General features: G+C 40.8%; 1 protein-coding gene across 2 annotated transcripts in view; it reads left to right on the forward strand.

The window, feature by feature from the left end:
• The window catches only part of pdlim5b (PDZ and LIM domain 5b), a 42,673-nt gene continuing 25,060 nt past the window's right edge, over nucleotides 1-17,613 (forward strand). For both annotated transcript variants that reach the window (XM_086053827.1, XM_086053828.1), the window contains exons 1-2: nucleotides 1-190; nucleotides 7,964-8,069. In XM_086053827.1, the coding sequence (XP_085909953.1) occupies nucleotides 7,971-8,069 (99 nt within the window). In that variant the 5' untranslated portion in view covers nucleotides 1-190; nucleotides 7,964-7,970. The remainder of the gene's footprint in view (nucleotides 191-7,963; nucleotides 8,070-17,613) is intronic.

The raw sequence follows: 17,613 nt of genomic DNA on the forward strand, positions 1-17,613 counted from the left end.
GTGTCGCCCGAGGGCAGCCATCTCTCTCTCCCCCACTCGTTGCTGTACGCCCTCCTACCGGCAGGCTTACATGCGGAAGTCCCAGTTCCGCTCAGTGCAGCCAGTTGCCCTCCAAACTGAGAACCGACCGACCCGACGCGTCTCTCTCCCCCCCTCGAGCACCGGCAGAGAGCGGCTTCGCAACGCAAAGGTAAACCCGGCACGACGCATCATTCTCAGGGAGAAATGTCTGCTCGTGTTTCCTCGGTCGTGCTTCATTTTAGACGCTTTCAGTTTCACAACAACAACTTTGAATGACTTTTATTGACGATAAGCAATATTAATGTCATTAGTGGGGGTTTATGTTACTCTCACACGGGAAGCTGATGGAAAGTGAAGGTTTTTTTTCTAGGTTTGATGTGTAATTTAAGAGTCTTGCTAAATTGGACTAACTAAATCGTAGTGTAAACAAGTAAACAGAAACCTAATTATTACTTTGTCTCATATGACTCTCATAAGTGGGGTGTGGCTACACGTGTTTGGTCCTCTTAAAGTACATACAATTGAGCATTTCATTTTGTCATGTTTTGAAGAGATCTTCGTTATGGTTTTATACAAATATCCTCAATTTAATCCCATCGGGGCTCCCCTGAATCACACCGAGGCTGGATTCATTAGTCTAGGTCCAAGTGCCCAATTCCAATGTAATGCCTCTATTCATTTTTTCTCGCCTTTTTCTATGTTCATCTAATATGTCTGTGTTTACACTGACTGAACACATGAAACAATCCACATTAATTTTGATGGTCTATGCTTTTGACGTGTTTTCAATTTATAGCTGTTTTTTTAAAAACATTTTTATTTGTGTTGTTTACATCAGCAATCGGTCTATTTAGATTACATCAAGCTGGCATTGGTGCTGTCACGTTGCAATTACAGATTTTTAGAGACCTGATTCCAATCTGAAGTGTCTGTCCCATTCCATGTGTTTTTTGTCTTTACACTGCCGCGTCCCAATTGTGCCACTTGAGAGAAAACAAAAAACAAAATAACAAAACTGAAATGTGTCACTTTAACAATGCAGTGCAAATCCAGCCTCACATTCAAGCGTCCCTCCACTGTATTACACAGTGGTCAGATTTGACTGGTGGAAATGGACATTTTGGCACAAGTATGTTGAATTTGAGAATCTGGCTTCAATACATCAGTGTTATCAGCGTGTGTACAAAAGCCGTTTCATAAATCCAGGTTAGAACGTGTCCTACCAGCACCAGGCGAGCTGGGGGTAATAACACATAAAGTATTGCTGCCAAAAATGGCCGGTTGACGTTTCGTAGTCAAATGAGGTCGGGTTGCGTCCTTGATAAATGAAAAGAAACGTAATGCTCATTCGGTTTTAATCCGCAGCGTGTAACAGTCGTAAATGGAATGTGAAATGAACTCTGTGAGGACATAAAATGATGTAAGCAGGCCACATTGCCACCTGACATGTTGTGGAATGTGCATGATGTATGAGATCAGCCACCGAAACTCGCTAAGATGTTTTTTTTTTAATAAATACTTCCTGAAGGCAATCTGGCACATGCAATAGAACAGTTCTGCTCTATTCTTCAATAGAACAGGGTATTAATGTCAAGCCTGTGAGTGGTATTTACATTCGACACTGTTATGCTCAATTTGAATTGATCGAGTATGTTAAGTTTTTGACCAGCTTTTAATGCGAACAGCACTTGGAACAATATCGTTTGAGTGACCTGAGAGATTTTTTTTGTATCCCTTTTTACAGTGCTCAGAGCCATGTGCAACTTTGATTGCGTTTATTAAAGATTTACATAGGTATGTAAGGTTTAAAATTATACACCGTGGAACTTCCAAGACTCAGGAAAAAGGCCATTCCTGTAGAACTCAAGAATCCACCTAACACAGTCGGTAGCAGGACGGCTATAGTTGATTATCGCAAAGCTTTCCCTTCTTGTAATTTTTTAATTGGAAACGCTATAGGCAACAATTAGCCTGGATGTGGTGTTGTTATAAACATTTAAGCAATGAATATTTAACTAATTCACTGCCATTTACGTATTTATTCGTCTTTTCACATTCCAGCCATTCAATCCCAGGAATTTATTTATATTTTTCTCAATTTGTTTCAAACGTTAGGATAAAAGAGTATCTGAAAATGTCTGGCAGTGAATGAGTTAAACAGAAAAAAGCGCAGTAACAGTACTCAGTCATATATTTGTTATCCTCTGCGAAGGAACAAGTTTAACTTGGATCTCAAAGCAACACTGTATGTGCCGCTTATCAGAGGTTAGCACTGTTAGCTGTGAGACTATGCGAGGGAATTTGTCCTTATGTTTATGTCTGTAATTGTGTTGCAAAGCAAAGGAATAGTACTGTAGTAAGGCAGTTTTTTTTTTTTTTTTTAGCATCGTTCAGAAGGAATTGTTTTAATCTCTGTTTTATTTGGGTGTGAAAGTGCTGAAATACGAAGTGCTGTAAAGTGCCATTCCACAAGATAAGGCTGAAGTGGAGCCTAGCCAGGAAAGTCACCAGGAACTCGCTCGTTGAATATGCCCGCCCGCACTTAGCTCCCTGCCCTCCACCATCAACATTTCAAAGGTGTGGCCTGCTCATGTCTACGCATGATATTGTTGGTGGTTGCAAAGCAAGCAGCGACATGAGTGCAATGTTTGTCTTCTCCATATTAGGGAGAATGTGAAATGTTATGTGTGGTTCGGCGTGATCTGATGTTATGAAATTTACTTCTTATCAAGATTTGATGTGCCTCATGCTCCAATGGGCTATGAAATGCAATTCTGCGGGACTCTAATAACTCACATAGTTGTATTGTATCCAGAAATAGTCATCCGTCATCTGTAGGGCTAATAGATTTAGATTTTGAAAAATGATGTAATTGTGATTTTGTTTTTGTGCTCAGTCTTGAGATCGTGATTTAATATGGAGTTATTTTTTGATGGCTCTCTTCCCATGTTTTTTTTTTAACAACACTAGCAATACATTTATCTGTATTGCAACAAACTGTAATATTTATTCCACATGAATGTTTTGGTCTAATAAGTTAGGAATGCGCTAAAATAAATGCAATTGAACCATTAATGAAGTACTTCAGGGCCAACATTAAGTACGTTTTTTGTTACCATGACAACTAAGGGAGGGTGTGGCTACTTGTTGAGCAGCGAGTGGGAGAAGTTACGTTATTAGAGGTTCCTGTTTTACAACGAGTCATCATACTTAGCACACTGATGAAAACTCAAATGTTTTGGCATTTTGCCTCGTGCAGTATTCGTGGTTCAAATTTGGTAGCAATCAGAAACAATCTGTCGGACATGTTTGTCTTTGAAATGGCAAAAATGGAACTAAAATGAACCCAAACAGACTTCATGTGTGATTTTGGGCATGGGTTCTTGAAAATTAATTTTATATATCCTAATGATAGACATGAATGATAGACATGTATACCAAATGTGAGCCGCCATAGCAAAATGAATCGGAATTTGCTCAGGTATATTTGGAGATACGGGGCAATAATGGTTAATTAGGTCAAACTTCAACTCCTTTCATTGGTTAAAAGTTTTATTTTCATGACATAAACGTGACATGTTCAAAAATCACATTCATGTGATAAGATTCTCAACAAAGAAGTTAGCAATCATCTCAAAATACAACAAAAAAATCGCTCTTACCGTGTTGGACCTTCAGTATCAAGTTTTTTTCAAGTTTATCAGTATGAAGCTAACTGTTGCATTTTGCTAATTTCATGCTCATTTGAAGAATCCTACATTATTATGAGCTAAAATTAGGCCGGGAATCCGCAGGATTTTCTATAGCCATTCGTCCGAATTGCATAATGCCTAATAATCATATATACATCAGTGCGCTGTATAAGCCCAGGCGTGCTTACATGGCGGCCATGTTAGCAGGGGCGACCTTCTCTTCAATGGCAATCCATTGACATTAAAACTAAGACCAAATTTTTCACATCATTCGTTAACCGTCAGCAAAACGGGCGTCCGTCAGTGACGGATAAGGAGACCGGTTCGTCACATAGACGAAATGCCCATCACTGGTGAAAGGTTACTTCCAGTTCACCTGTAGTAATTTACCGGCGTTGTACGCAACCTACGCAGTGCAATGTTCCGCCATCCTTTGTTTTCTTGCCATCCACACACGGAATTGGCAACTTTTACCCTCCTAGTTTAGCGTCGCCATAGGCATGCAGCTCAAAGAGGGCGTGCCGTAGCTACCTATTCACGTCTGTGGTTATGATTTAATGAGTAATAATGGTAGCGTAGCCCAATGGTTGATATATAATTGGAAAAATGGCATCACTCTCTGTTTGATTATGCCAAAACCTCATTTTTCAAATAGGTCACTGTGACTCATTGGTGGGTCACAAATTTAGCTATGTGCCATAAACTTTGGGGGCTGGATTTTTACAGCAGTTGTACGTTTAAAAAAAAAAAAAAAAATCCCCGGGCTCTCCATTATTACCATCAGGCTCTGACCAAAATGCAACCAGTGGCCAGTGAAATACACTCTTTGTCCTACCTCAGCTGAAGGTCACATTGAAGATGAAGACAGTTTGTCTTCACTTAGGCTGTGTCTTAATATAGATAAGCACGTTATGTGTGTGTGTGTGAGGGTGTATTTGTTTGGATATCTTGATTGTTAAAGTGGGCGATATAAATAGAATAGTTCATCTCTGTGCTTCCCAGGTGTTCATGTCCTCACTATAATTCACACATGATTTAATTTCTTGTACCCTCCATTGGCTACTTCGGGCCAGCATGATGAGGCAGACCAGGTGACGGGCCACGACAGATGGTACCGTGACCCAGAGGGAAGCACTTGACGCTACATGACATTTTTCTGAGATGACAGGGCATTATTATTCATGGCTTAGTCCTTGCCAAAGTATGTTACTTCTGTTGTCTCCACTTATCTGTTCCTTCTTGGAGCCTGGCAGATATTGAAATATTTGCTGTTTATTAATTCACATTCAGAGACCTATGATGGGTTTGTCTTCACAATTTAAAAAAAGTTCTCCGTTTTCTTGATAACATATCTATGGAAGGGTTTTGACAAAAATACCCCAACGATGAGCTGACTGGACAGTGTAATAAGTGGAAATTAACCTGCTCGCAAACTTACTTTCATAGTCGATGGACTTTCTTTTCCAATGAAGCATTACAGCTCTCGATTTTTAACAAAACAGGTCTACTAATGTATCTATTTTCACTCATTATTCTGTAAAAAAAAAAAAAAAAAAAACCCACAAATTTTTAATCTTGAGGCAACATAATGCTACAAGGTTCCGCAGAGGGAGGAAGTGGTGGTCTCCAAGAGAGTCAATAGATTTGCCCGCAAGCTACTTTCAACACCATAGATTGGTTAATACTTTGTAGAATTTGTCGGGACTGACCATTAGTATTAATTTGTGGAAAAGTGGGAAATTCACCATATTTGGACGGATGATATATTCTTTTATACGGTTGCAGTTCTTTTTTTTTCCCCTCTATCCTTTTAAACTTCGTGTAAAAGCCGTTTCTACAGAACTTGTGGCGATGGTTTAAGTTACTATTGCTCAACACCCAACCAACCAAAAACCAAAAACATCACCTTGTTGCAATAGGTACCAAGAAAGTTTTACAGCTGAAACTGTACCCTCTTTTACACTTTCTGCAAACAGAACAAAAAAAACCCAATTATTATGAGTTTTTACATATTACTGTTCTTTATATGACACTGAATGAAGGGGGATGAAGTCAACCTGGCAATTTTCCATTTTGACATACAGAAGTCTTAGAGCGATACCAAAGGCGGGAAGACATCTGTGAGTAAGGTTAACCTGCATTGCCAAGACTGTGGTGTGAAGTTTCATCACTCAACGCGCATTTCTCCCACCCTGTTTTGTTGAAAGCAACCGTCGCCATTCTGGGGTTTTGCTGTTCTTTGTAAAAGCCGTGGGCAGGGTTCAAACATGCGGCAATTAGGCAGGATCAGAGGATTCTGGTTCCCAATTCTTTTCCATGCTTGATTGTTAAAAAGCTGACCCCACGTTCCCCTTTTTCCATGTACAGTAATTACGCCATGCCGTGTGCAATGTAAAATGCCAATGACTTGGCCTTTGATGTCATGTTTTCATGTCAGCTTCCACCCTTCCTGTCGGGCAGGTCACAGGTCCTATAATTCCATAAGCATTGTGGTTGCGCACTGTGGCAGATTTCACGCGGCCTTTCAGCTGGACGCTGTCCTAAAAGTCACACCTCCACATATTAAAAACCAGGCGGTGTTCTGAAAATATGACAAGGCAATTTTTTTCCGGACCCTTCAATGAGAAAAGCGCGAACATGTGACAGCACTTAACCTTGTCTCACCGCTTGCAATTTTCAGGGGGAATGCATGGCAAAAACGGTGCTTAAACCGGTGAAACTTAATCGCGCGTGAAATATGTGAGTAGTGCACATGTGTCTCACATTTGGCAATGTCCCATTTATGTGCATAATCAGTACATAATCTTTTTTTTTGTCTGCATTGATGAATTCAAATCTTCCCTCCTGCGAAAAACGAAACCGGCAGTCAGTCGAAACCAAGCCCTGGCATGTGTTTCTCCGCCCAGGGTGTGTCTTGAATATGCACTTCGATTTCTTAATCAGTGTTTGTAAGATGAAGAAATGAGTTTTATGGATGCAGAGCCACCAGGATATTGTCTCGACCACAGTGGAGATCAAAGCCAAAAAGTCTCAGAGTCTGTTGAAAGGAATAGGATGCTACTGCCAACCCATTCTTCATTTTTCAAATCCTTCCCTTGACTCTACTCACTATTCTAAAAGACTGCATTCTGTCTTGTTTTATCCATTTAGAAATATCATAAATCATGGTCTTCAGTTATACAGTTGGGAGCAAGATGTTTGGCTCACTGAGCAGCTACTGAGATAATCGGGCTGAGATTATCCTATAGTAAACAAAGGATTAACACGGTTAACAGTGAAAACACATGCAAAGAAAGTTATGAGCCTTTTTTACACAGGGATCCATCGAAAAAGACATTTATTTATGTATGTAAAAATTAGCTTTGATGCAAAATCCAACAAAGATGCTGCTAGATTGTCTTTTCCTGTAATCTTTCCTTGGCAGAAGTCCGTATGGATGTATAGTAGCTTTTCTTTAGACCGCTAACTAGCGACCGAATCAGCAGCGTCAAGTAGTGTACTCCATTTTGCCTTACTGTGTTAAGACACAAATAATATTCTCCCAAACAATTAGTCACCTATTTTTGCTCCGAATTGATCAATTGAATTACTCAAACAGTTCAATTCCAAAAGAAATTGGAGCAAAATCTCCCCCTCAAAGATTTGCAGTGATCATTTTTCCACACGGGTTAATGTTACTGCAGACTCAGAATGTATTGTAATGCCCCCCCAACAGTGGTCAAGGATAGACACGGCCGCTGGTGCACTTTCAAATTCTCTATTGAACGAAGAGTAACAAAATAAAAATGGAATAAGTACATTCATATACAAGCTACTATGGCCACAACTGATACCCAGGCACTCAACAGTACGGTTAGCTAACGGTTAGCCCGTTAACAGCCAGCCCCTAGCCTGAGCGCACAACAGTCAACTCTACAGTCTCGCTCACTGACTCCCATGTCACTCACCAAGTCTGGCCCTACCTTTCAAAGCCAGGTGGTAACCCCAAGTGGACAAATAATCGATTAAAAAAACAAAAAACGATTTTTACAGCCCTAATCTGTTTTCCGACTATCGTCCCAACTCTTATTTCCCTTATGTTTAGCTACCCTTGGCATTAAGCTAGGTCGGAGAAAGGAATGTATCACTATCTGGTGATATTTTTTGGCGTTGGCGTTTGTCTGTGTGGCCCACTCATGGGTCGAACGTGCACTAGTAAAGCGATGGCTCATTGTATGATATCCAATCAAATCTTCTTTTGTGTCTCTCAGGTGAATCATGAGCAGCAACTACAGTGTCACCCTGGCTGGTTCGGCTCCGTGGGGCTTCAGGCTACAAGGAGGGAAGGACTTTGGTCTTCCTCTCACTATTTCGCGGGTGAGTGGCCGCGTGTACGCCTCTCCTATAACATCTTGGGCATGTGGCCCATCTGTGCTACGCTTGTGTGTGAGTTTCTATGCTCAAGAAACAAGTGCCTTGACTTAAAAATGTGGCAACTATGAGCTGTCCCTTAGATAATTTTTGTTTTGCTTTGTGTTGTGAGATAAAATAAATATTGAAAGGGACAAACAGTCAAACACACAAACACAAAATGACAACATGTACGGCCAAGTTAGGCCAAACGGAATACTAGCCTCCGCCCCTTAAATATTTGAGTAGATTGAGTTGCTAGCTGGATCACGGAACGACATAAATTGTAAGGCTACAAATTCCATCAGGATTGTCTGACTATGCTATAAGTGACTCCATCATTTACCAATCCATAATGGGTTCCTCCTATGAACCAATGTTTGTAGTCATTTTGGTCGTTTAAATGAAGGATGTCACGCTAGTGCTTGGCCCGCAGTGAAACATAGTAAACTTTAAGTACTGGGTCTGCACTGGAGGATCTAAAAGTTCTCCGCAAATTTCCCATAAGATGGAAACTTCAGAAAGCTGCTGTGGTTCAGTAATAAGTTACTATATCTACCACATGATTTTAGAGTAATATTAAGGGAGAGGTGGTTGCCTATCCTATACATAGTTACACTGTTTATGTTCTTGGTGTGAGGGCAAGAAGGGCAACACACACAATTGTTCCAAGAACTAAAGGAGGATCCGATTCTTGCCGCTGCAGAATGAGCTGTGTTATTTAGTTGACTGTTTCCTGTTATGAAGTTGTAATCTCAATGTCACAGCCGAGGTCGGTAACTGTTTATTTGACGCTGGCAGCATCGGTTACAACTTGAAGATGTCCCTTCTTTTGAGGAACTCATACCATCTGTTTGAGTACAAAGTTGCCGACGTGATTTGAGCAAGCCGGCCCTGCAGCTTAGTCTATTTATGTCTCGCTTGCACCGTGATAAACTTGGAATGCGTGACATTATGTTGTCACGCTGGCATGCGTATCTGAGTAGCAGCATTCTTGTCATCAATATGTGATTATAAAGAAACACGTGCAAACGTGTCGTTTGATGATTGATGGTTTGACAGTGAATTTCGAACAGTGCGTCACTGTATTTATGCATTGTATGTACAGGACTCAGAAAGTTTTTTACAAGTTGTCATGAACTTGACTCCCGGCTGTGATATTTACTGGGATTGACTATGTCATTTTTTACCAGGGGGTTTAAAAATAATATCAGTCAGCTGAGTTAGCAAGGGAGTGTTGTTGGTGTCGATTATGTTGAACATTTGACTTCCTTTGTAATCATGCAGTTAAATGTTAAACATCCCCACTAGTAAACTCATTCCTTTGCATATTTTCCTCCCAGTGAATGTGAATGGTTCAGCTTTCCGGTTGTTGTCATTTTGCCAGGAAGGAGTCTTCCTTTTGTTTGTTTTTCTTATCTGAAACACAACCCCCACATGAGACATAATGGCAAGAATGCAAAGCAATTTTGAGAGTAATTTTTCTAAATATGAGGGAGTATTATCGGTCATGATGTCTGTTGGGGCAATGGGCAAATTGATTTTAGGTTCTTCCATGGAATAAGAATCATTAAAAGTGTGACGAAGATCATCTATTGGTTGTTTAACCACAACTACCTCAATAATCATGGGTCGGATATATTTTAAGGTCAAATAGTGTTTGAAAACAAAACAAAGGAGAGCTGGAGCACTGCTGGTGTCTGTGTATCCCCTGGTGCTTTTGGACAGAGTTGGGAATTCTGTCTGACTGTTGATGATGATCAGTATGTCATTGACGGATGCCCGTTTTGCTGATGATGGCCGGAATGACGGGACATGTTTTAAAAATGATGGACTAATGAATGACGGAAGTGGGTTTGCATCCGTCAGTGTAATCGTCAGTCCGTCACTGGCGGACGCCCATTTTACTGACGTTTTTGGGGGGGGACTGACTGATGGACCAACGGACTTCTGACGGACTAACGGATGGACTTAACTGATGGACTGACTGACGGACTGACGATGACAATTCAGTTCGTCACAAAAAATGACGGGCTGAAGGTCCAAGAACAATTTTGAATATTCGTTGAAACTGCCGTCTGGTATTAAAAAAAACAAAAAAACATACCTACTTGTCAACCTGAAGAGTTCTTTGGAATAGTCTCTGAACTTTAAATGGTATTGTATCAATCATCAGACAAGAGTCCTTAAACATTTGAAGATTTAAAATTTGCGCCTGGGCGAGGATGAAAACTGCTGCTCTGACCTTTACCTTAAAAGGCAGTCCAAAATCTGACTGAAAGACTGAATAACATTCTTTCCTTGACATAGCGGCTTCTGAGAGTATTAAACAATTGAAGACCAGTTGAAATTTGAATCTGGGACGTGCACAAATCTAGGATGAAAATCTGTTCAAATTCACAGGACTACAAACCCCGTTCAAGGGAAAGGAAAAGGCTTTGACTATGAACTCCAGATTCCTTGTTTATAATCTGTGTGATATCAATCAAAAGTGATTGTGCCGTTTGCTCAACAGTGAACCGTGTATACAGACAGCGAGGTTGTAATTGACATACGGAAACATCTGCCATTGATTTGAACAATCATTTACTTCCTGCATTTGATGAGTGAGGAGAAAATTGTTTGGACCACCAGCTTATTTCATGGTTCATCAGGCACCCGCGATGCAAAATAGAATCCACTCGCAGTACAGTATATAGAACAGGCACGGGTTGATTCTTCTCTGGCGTCAGCTCAAAGTTGTGATGTCATTCGCCACATTGTACCGGTACTTGGTTATGTACGCTGAAATATGTAATGCTGGTACTATAGGACAACCACAGACGGCTAGCCCGATGTGCGTATGTAGCCTTGAGGTGAAGTGCGTAGCATCTACCATGTGTGAGTGTGGTGTCACAGCATGATGAGACATTGTTTCAAATTGTCAGTATTTATCATAAACATATGTGCTTTTGCTCTGTGAATTGGATGCTGAGAACCCACAGTATCGTATGGATGATTTACAGACCTAATTACTCCCTGGTTATATTATATGTGCTGGTGTTTAGGCTTCACTCATGTCAGAAGGGGTGTATGGTTATTTTAATTTCTATACAGGTTTCCACTGGGAAAATATGCAAACTCAACATTCAATAGCTTTTGGGATTTGAAAATATCCCCTTACAATACTAACAAAAAAATAATAATGATACTCAAGTTACTATATTGTGCATGTTCTAGAGTCTAGACTGGCTTTAGTGGTCACTGAATGCCTGGATTCCATAGGTCAGATTACGTGTAGCACTATTATTAAAGTCAAATGCTGTTGAGACTGTACAAAATTTGCTGGAAAACTATGCATCCAATGCACACTATCACATGATGTTTCAGCAAATGTCATGAGACTTGGCTTCCACACCAGCAAAGTTAAATTTGAAATAAAGATTTTATAGTGCAGGCAGTCGGACCTTCAATTACAATAATTCTATTTCCATAATTTCCTATGGGAAATATGTATGAAATCCAAACAAATCAGAGACCTTGTTTTTCCCCCAGTGAGTCTATTTTTCGAGCGCAAAATGAGAGATTCAGTGCATATGTTGTACTAATATAATACTGTATAGCGAATGATGCACCAATTTGAAAATGTATGAGGATGGCCTGATTTAAAAGTAATATTAGTCATTTTCTCTCAGTGGGGAGTATAATATATGCCTGTGAGTTATTGTTATTTTTGTTGGAATCTCTTAATTTTATGCTATTGGTCACCCTGCCTGTTAATCTACCTACTGATATGTCATCTCTACTGCTATGTATTTAGTGGCTTCCCACTATGATCCGTCTAGTGTCCGAGGTTATGTTGAAGTCATCTGCTTTCAATCTTGGCTAGAGCCAAAATAAATGGCCATTGAGTGGTTGCTATTACTGCGCTGAAACCTCTTCAATAGTGTGCATCCATACTTGAAACTTTCAGTTTCAACAATTCTCATGATCTCATTTAGGGCTGCAGCTAGCGAATATTTTGATATTCGGATATTCTACTGAAATTCCGAATCAAATAATCGAGTTTTCGAATAAAAATAAAGAATTTTTTTTTTTTGCTTAGTTCAAGATACAGAAGATAGAAAAACACATTTTCACTTAATAAACAAGCAACTGGTTTTCATTCTTAATCAACATTTTATACTTAAATTTAAACTGCATAGCAGTACACTATTTTCCTCTCTAGAAACATTAGTGAGAGTTTAGAGAAATCTCTCCCCATATATTTGGGACTATGAAACAAAGTGACAAAGTGAAAAAGAGTTTTGCCAGCCTCAGCAGCACATTTGAGTAAGCCTGCCTGGTTTGTTAAAAAGTGATCAGTTGGAACGGCAACTGTGTTAGGCTGTCAGCATCAACATGTGCGGAGTCATTTACATCTCCTGGCTTTAAAAAGTCATCCGATGGCTCTCGCCAGCCTTGAGACGCTTGAGCCTGTTGCCAGCGTTTAGCGACGACTTCAGTGCTAGCTTGCGGTAGCAGGCGTGCGCTTGGTAGCACCTGACTTGTGTAATTAAATCATTTATTTAGCGCCCTTAATCGGCGATTGAACGTTATTTCAGGGCGTCGTAGTGTTGTTGAACTCGGTCGCAAGAGTTTATGACGGCAAACAAACAGAGTTTGTAAGACAAGTCAAGTTAACCGTTACACCACGACAAGCTGCCGGGAACAACTTAAAAATAAAAGTTTTCCTTGGCATTGATGTCCTTATTAGGCATTGATGTCCATATATTATTTAGTAAGGTAATATTTATTTTGAAGTTGGCCTTTTTGGTTGACTCCTACGCATTTTGGTCATGATTGCATGCTTCTGAAGAAAATCATTTCGTGACAATCTCTAATGAGTGTCCAATTAAAGAACGCTAAACTGGAACTCGGCCTGGAGGGTTGTGACATGCTGTCGCTATTTGATGTGGTTACTTGTTGGTAGAAGCAAGGCTCGAGACACTTGAAATGCGAGCGAGAGCCGTAGATGTTTGCCAAATTGTCAATGCCACTGCCAGCAATGTAGAGTAATTTACGGGGTGAAGGCTAGCCTAATTTCCCCCCCCACAGCCAAACAAGCGCAGCTCACAACAACTTTGCCCAGTCTATAAATAGCGCTCTTAATTTTTACAGGCCGATTAACTGCAATTGTCCGTCTGTCAACACAGGGAATGAGAAGCAGTGAGCCACCACCATTCTAGCTCCACTGGCCAGCAACAGTAGGCTGACTCGCCAGAAGATAAATTAAATTAACTGTTTTTGCCTTTATGGCAGTCTGTGCTCTGCCTTCGCTTCCCGAGTGGCTTCCTGTCACATAAGCTCTTCATACACATCGTGTTATGAAGAGCGCCATGGGGGGAAAAAAAGGATTCCAGATTGGCTGGTCTTGCAATGGAACTCAACTCCAGTCTTCCACTCCTTTCATATCCTCTGGGTTGTTTCTGACCGGACTACAGAGCGTTGAGTGTTTCAAGCTCAGGGTCGCGCTGCTTTTGTGTTGTTTTGTTTGTGTTGTCATGGCAATTTGACTACGCGCTCCTGTTTTAAGGTCGTCTAGGCACCGCGGCTTTTCCAAGGGCCTCATTGAAGTAATAAGAGGCTGTCGTCAAACCATGACAACCATGTGTTGAACCCCCTTCTTGAGCTCTTAATTGGGACGTTTGAATGCTGAAGTATTTGGCGCCCCCTGTATTGTTTTATTCGGCCCCTTCATTAATGGAATTAACAGCGCAGAAAAAAACAGTCCTAGAAGGGCTCAATAATAGGTGATAAACCGGTTGGTTGAGATTGTGCAACATAGATGAGCCATATCAACCTGTTCCCGTGGGAATTTAGTGGTCGTTTAGTACACACATTTTGGTTTGAATGCTATGGAAATGATATGCCTGAAACCCTTAACTATAGCCAACAAATTCAGAGTTTTTCTGTGCTGTTCTTCCCCCGTACTGGTTTGAAATACACCCTCAGTTGCTGGAAAATAGCGTTATGAATGTAATTACTGTAAGTGCGGGTGCCACACTAGCCCACGGTCATTAACCCACTTGGATGTTCAATGAAGCGAAAAAACATTTGAAAAACAGATTTGTGCCATCTGTTTAAACATGACACATCTATTTCCTATAGCGCTCCTCATCGCGAGCGATCACATTCAAACTTTGAACATTTTTGGCACAATCACTGATATATTGCTTAGAGAAGGCAATTTAACAGTCACAAGTCAGGTTATTCCAAATCCTCACCAGTATCCCAAGTCCAAAAGTACACCGATATACAGATACACTGCTTGTGAGCAGCGGTCACCGCAAGTCAACCTGCTTTGACTCCCGTTGCGATGACATCATGTCAGGCACGCAGGTCTTCTTCCATATAAGGCCATCCGTCTTAGTCGACTTGACGGCGCGCGTATCCCGGCTTGTATCGCGAAGCACTTCCTGTTACATGACTTCTCCTTTGCGAGATGACCGCGGCCCTCTTCCTCACGCCGCGCTTTCGCTGGCGGGAGGCAGGAAGTGCCACAGCGGGGAAGATTAGGAACATTCCAAATGATGGTGTGCTCGCTATCGTCTGTTGCCCATGTCCTCTTTAAAGGAAGTACTTTCATTCATCTGTTTAATGGCCTCGTTTCTCTATTGTGTGAAGTTGTCACTGCGAGTCCCCAGTTTTAAAGTACAGAGCTCGTCTGCATAGTGAAGAATTCCGTTTTGGCAGCGGCCTACTCCACAGAGCGGGGACTTTATCTGGAGAGTCATAGATCTGGCTGTTAAAAGCAAAAAAAAACAAAGAAAACAACCTTTCAACAGCATCGCAGTCTCGCTAGTAATTTATTGTGTTTGCAAGATTGCACCATTCTTTTTCGAGTATTTCTAAGTAAACACTTAGATCTATTTTGTTCTTTTTATAGCTGCAGTTGATAAGGCTGGATTGAAGACACATGGTGGAAGGCTGTTTATCTGTCTGGGATTATTTGAGCGCCACTAAACTGTTTTTAGTGGGATCTTGTACAGAAACAGCCATACGTTATCTGTATTTTACGAGTGGGGAAAAGACGCGTACGTCAAAGTGCATTGTAGGTACTAATTTAATCATCTTTATTGTGCTTCGCCTCGAGAGTTAAAGTAGATAAATCAGGCATGCGTTGTGCAGTTTTCTTGAATTCAAGTATGCAGCGGGGAGAGGACGACTCTTATGCGGCTAGATTCCCTTCCATAAGGGAGACGCTTCAGCTATTTGAAAATGTTGGCCCAAAGTAACACAAAGTCTCTCAACGGTCTTTGTGCTCCCTGAATCCAACATTGAAGTAATGGAGCTGTAAGACATTATCGTGGAAACTCTTTAGGAGCCTGTTCCGGGACACTGGTTCACTTCTGATTTGTTTGGTTTTGCTAACTGAACAGGCTTCCATATGAAAAAATAACAGCTTCTTTAGTACAATGTAAAAACAATAAATCATGCAGTCCAAACTGTAATGATGAATGACCGGTGATTAAAAAAAAAAAAAAAATCTTTCTTGTTACATAAGTATAAAAACAAGTCAAACATAGTTAAAAGGGAAAACACTTAAGTTTGATAACATATGATGCATATAGGGATGTTGTCAGTCACTCACCTGGCCAGGCCCCCCACATTTGAAAGCCGCACACACTCAAAGTCACAGATATTGTAGCATGAAACATTAGGAAGGCAACCTCAAGCGGACAACAATAGTACCTGCGCCTCGCATGCACATTTTCTTGTTTAATAATGAAAAAATACTTTATATCTGATTAATGAATTGGATAATTGTTTCAAAAAATATTTGATTGCTTTACATATGACTTCAGATATACATTCTTCTTCCAAAGCCAAAGAAAAAATACAACACATGCAGAGTTAAACTTGGGATGCCTTCTGAAGTCTTGCGTGAAATGTCTTCTGTGATTACAACCCCCCCGCCCCCCAAAGTTTTTGTTCGACCTTTGAGACTGTTCAACAAATGGGAATCAGTTATGATAAGCATTTGACGTAGAAGTGGTTGGAAGCCAGGCAAACCAAGCCAATCAATACAACTCCTAATACTAACAAGCAGCGCAGGTGTTCTGGCTAATTCCCCCAGTATTATGTACTACTAAAGTAGGAATCTAAATCCTCAAAATAATTTTGATGCCAATTTTAAGTCAAATTGTAACTTTTTGCTGCTTGAAATGTCAGCTCAGTTTCATTACTCACATCCCTGTTTGAACTAGAATTGGTTGAATCAATTGATACTCATCAAAACCACATTGAAAAAATATCCTCCTCCCCCCCTTGACAGCGTTGGAACATTCCAGCCAAATTTCCAGTTCACGTCTCTGTCATTCAAATTTATTACAGATCTCACCTGCCAGTAACATTCATTTGTTTCGTATCTTTGTGAGAAAGACTGACTGTAAAATTCCGAGACCAAGTTCACCACAGCCTGGGCATTAAACACGGCTAGCCGCGTATAAAACACTTCACATACTGAGCACATTACACATGTTTCCCCCCTTCGTGCCTGCAAATAGTTTACTTGTAAATTTACCTTATATAGCTCTACGTATTGTTTTTTTTTTCTCGGGTCCCTACAAGGGGAGAATTCTTTGTCACTCCCCATTAGGTTTACAACCCGCAAACATGCTAACGCTGAGAGTTCAGACAAAGAATGCAGCCGTCCAAACGTCTGTGCGTTCACCAGCCTTTCAGCAGCTTTTCTCTGCCTCTGTCTTGTTAAGTTTCCTGTTTTAGTAAGAGGCAGCCACTGCCAGTATTTCAGTAGGTGACACGGTGCAGTATAGCGCAAAGAGACGTTATATTGTGAGTAAGTGAGTCAGGACGGACACCGTAAAATCTGGTAAGAGGGGCTGGACACTGAGTCAGTTGAGGCATTGTGCTCGCCGCTGTTGTGGCTGCTTAACACCTCGCGATTAACACTTATGGCAGCTGCGTCATAGGTTTTCCGAGACTTCTGCGTTTCTTACATAACTTTCCGTTGCCCATTGGAGGCTAAGTGATCCCAGGAAGCATGACTCCAAAGAAATGAGTCACTGTCCCTACACGTTTTGGCCTCCACCTCTGTCACTTCCTCATTCCATCCTGCTCATTTTCCCCTATTTGGTGTATTGTGAAGTAGAATACAATAGCACATTGTTTTTGGACCCCATTGTCTTCCTATTTTACACCAGTGGAAACAATTATATTAGCCAAGCTGAATGCAGGGAGAGAGGGTGTGAATTTGTTCATGAACAAACTACTGGTTAAATGGGACTTAATTGGTGGCAAAACAACCTAACCTAACCTAGGAAAAATGTTACTTCCCAAAAAGGTCTCAATTATCCTTGAAAATTACACCGAGTCCTTAAATCCATTATTCAAGTCTTCAAAATGCCACAAACACAACAAAGAGCGCATTGGAAAATTTATAATTAGTCTGCGATCAGTTTGAAATGTTTCAGAACAGAATGTTCTTTAAATATGAAAAGAGAAAAGACTGAGCCTGAATAGCTCAATC

Source organism: Filicampus tigris, chromosome 15, assembly GCF_054856515.1.
Source record: "Filicampus tigris isolate MCC_2025a chromosome 15, RoL_Ftig_1.0, whole genome shotgun sequence".
NCBI classification, from domain to species: domain Eukaryota; kingdom Metazoa; phylum Chordata; class Actinopteri; order Syngnathiformes; family Syngnathidae; genus Filicampus; species Filicampus tigris.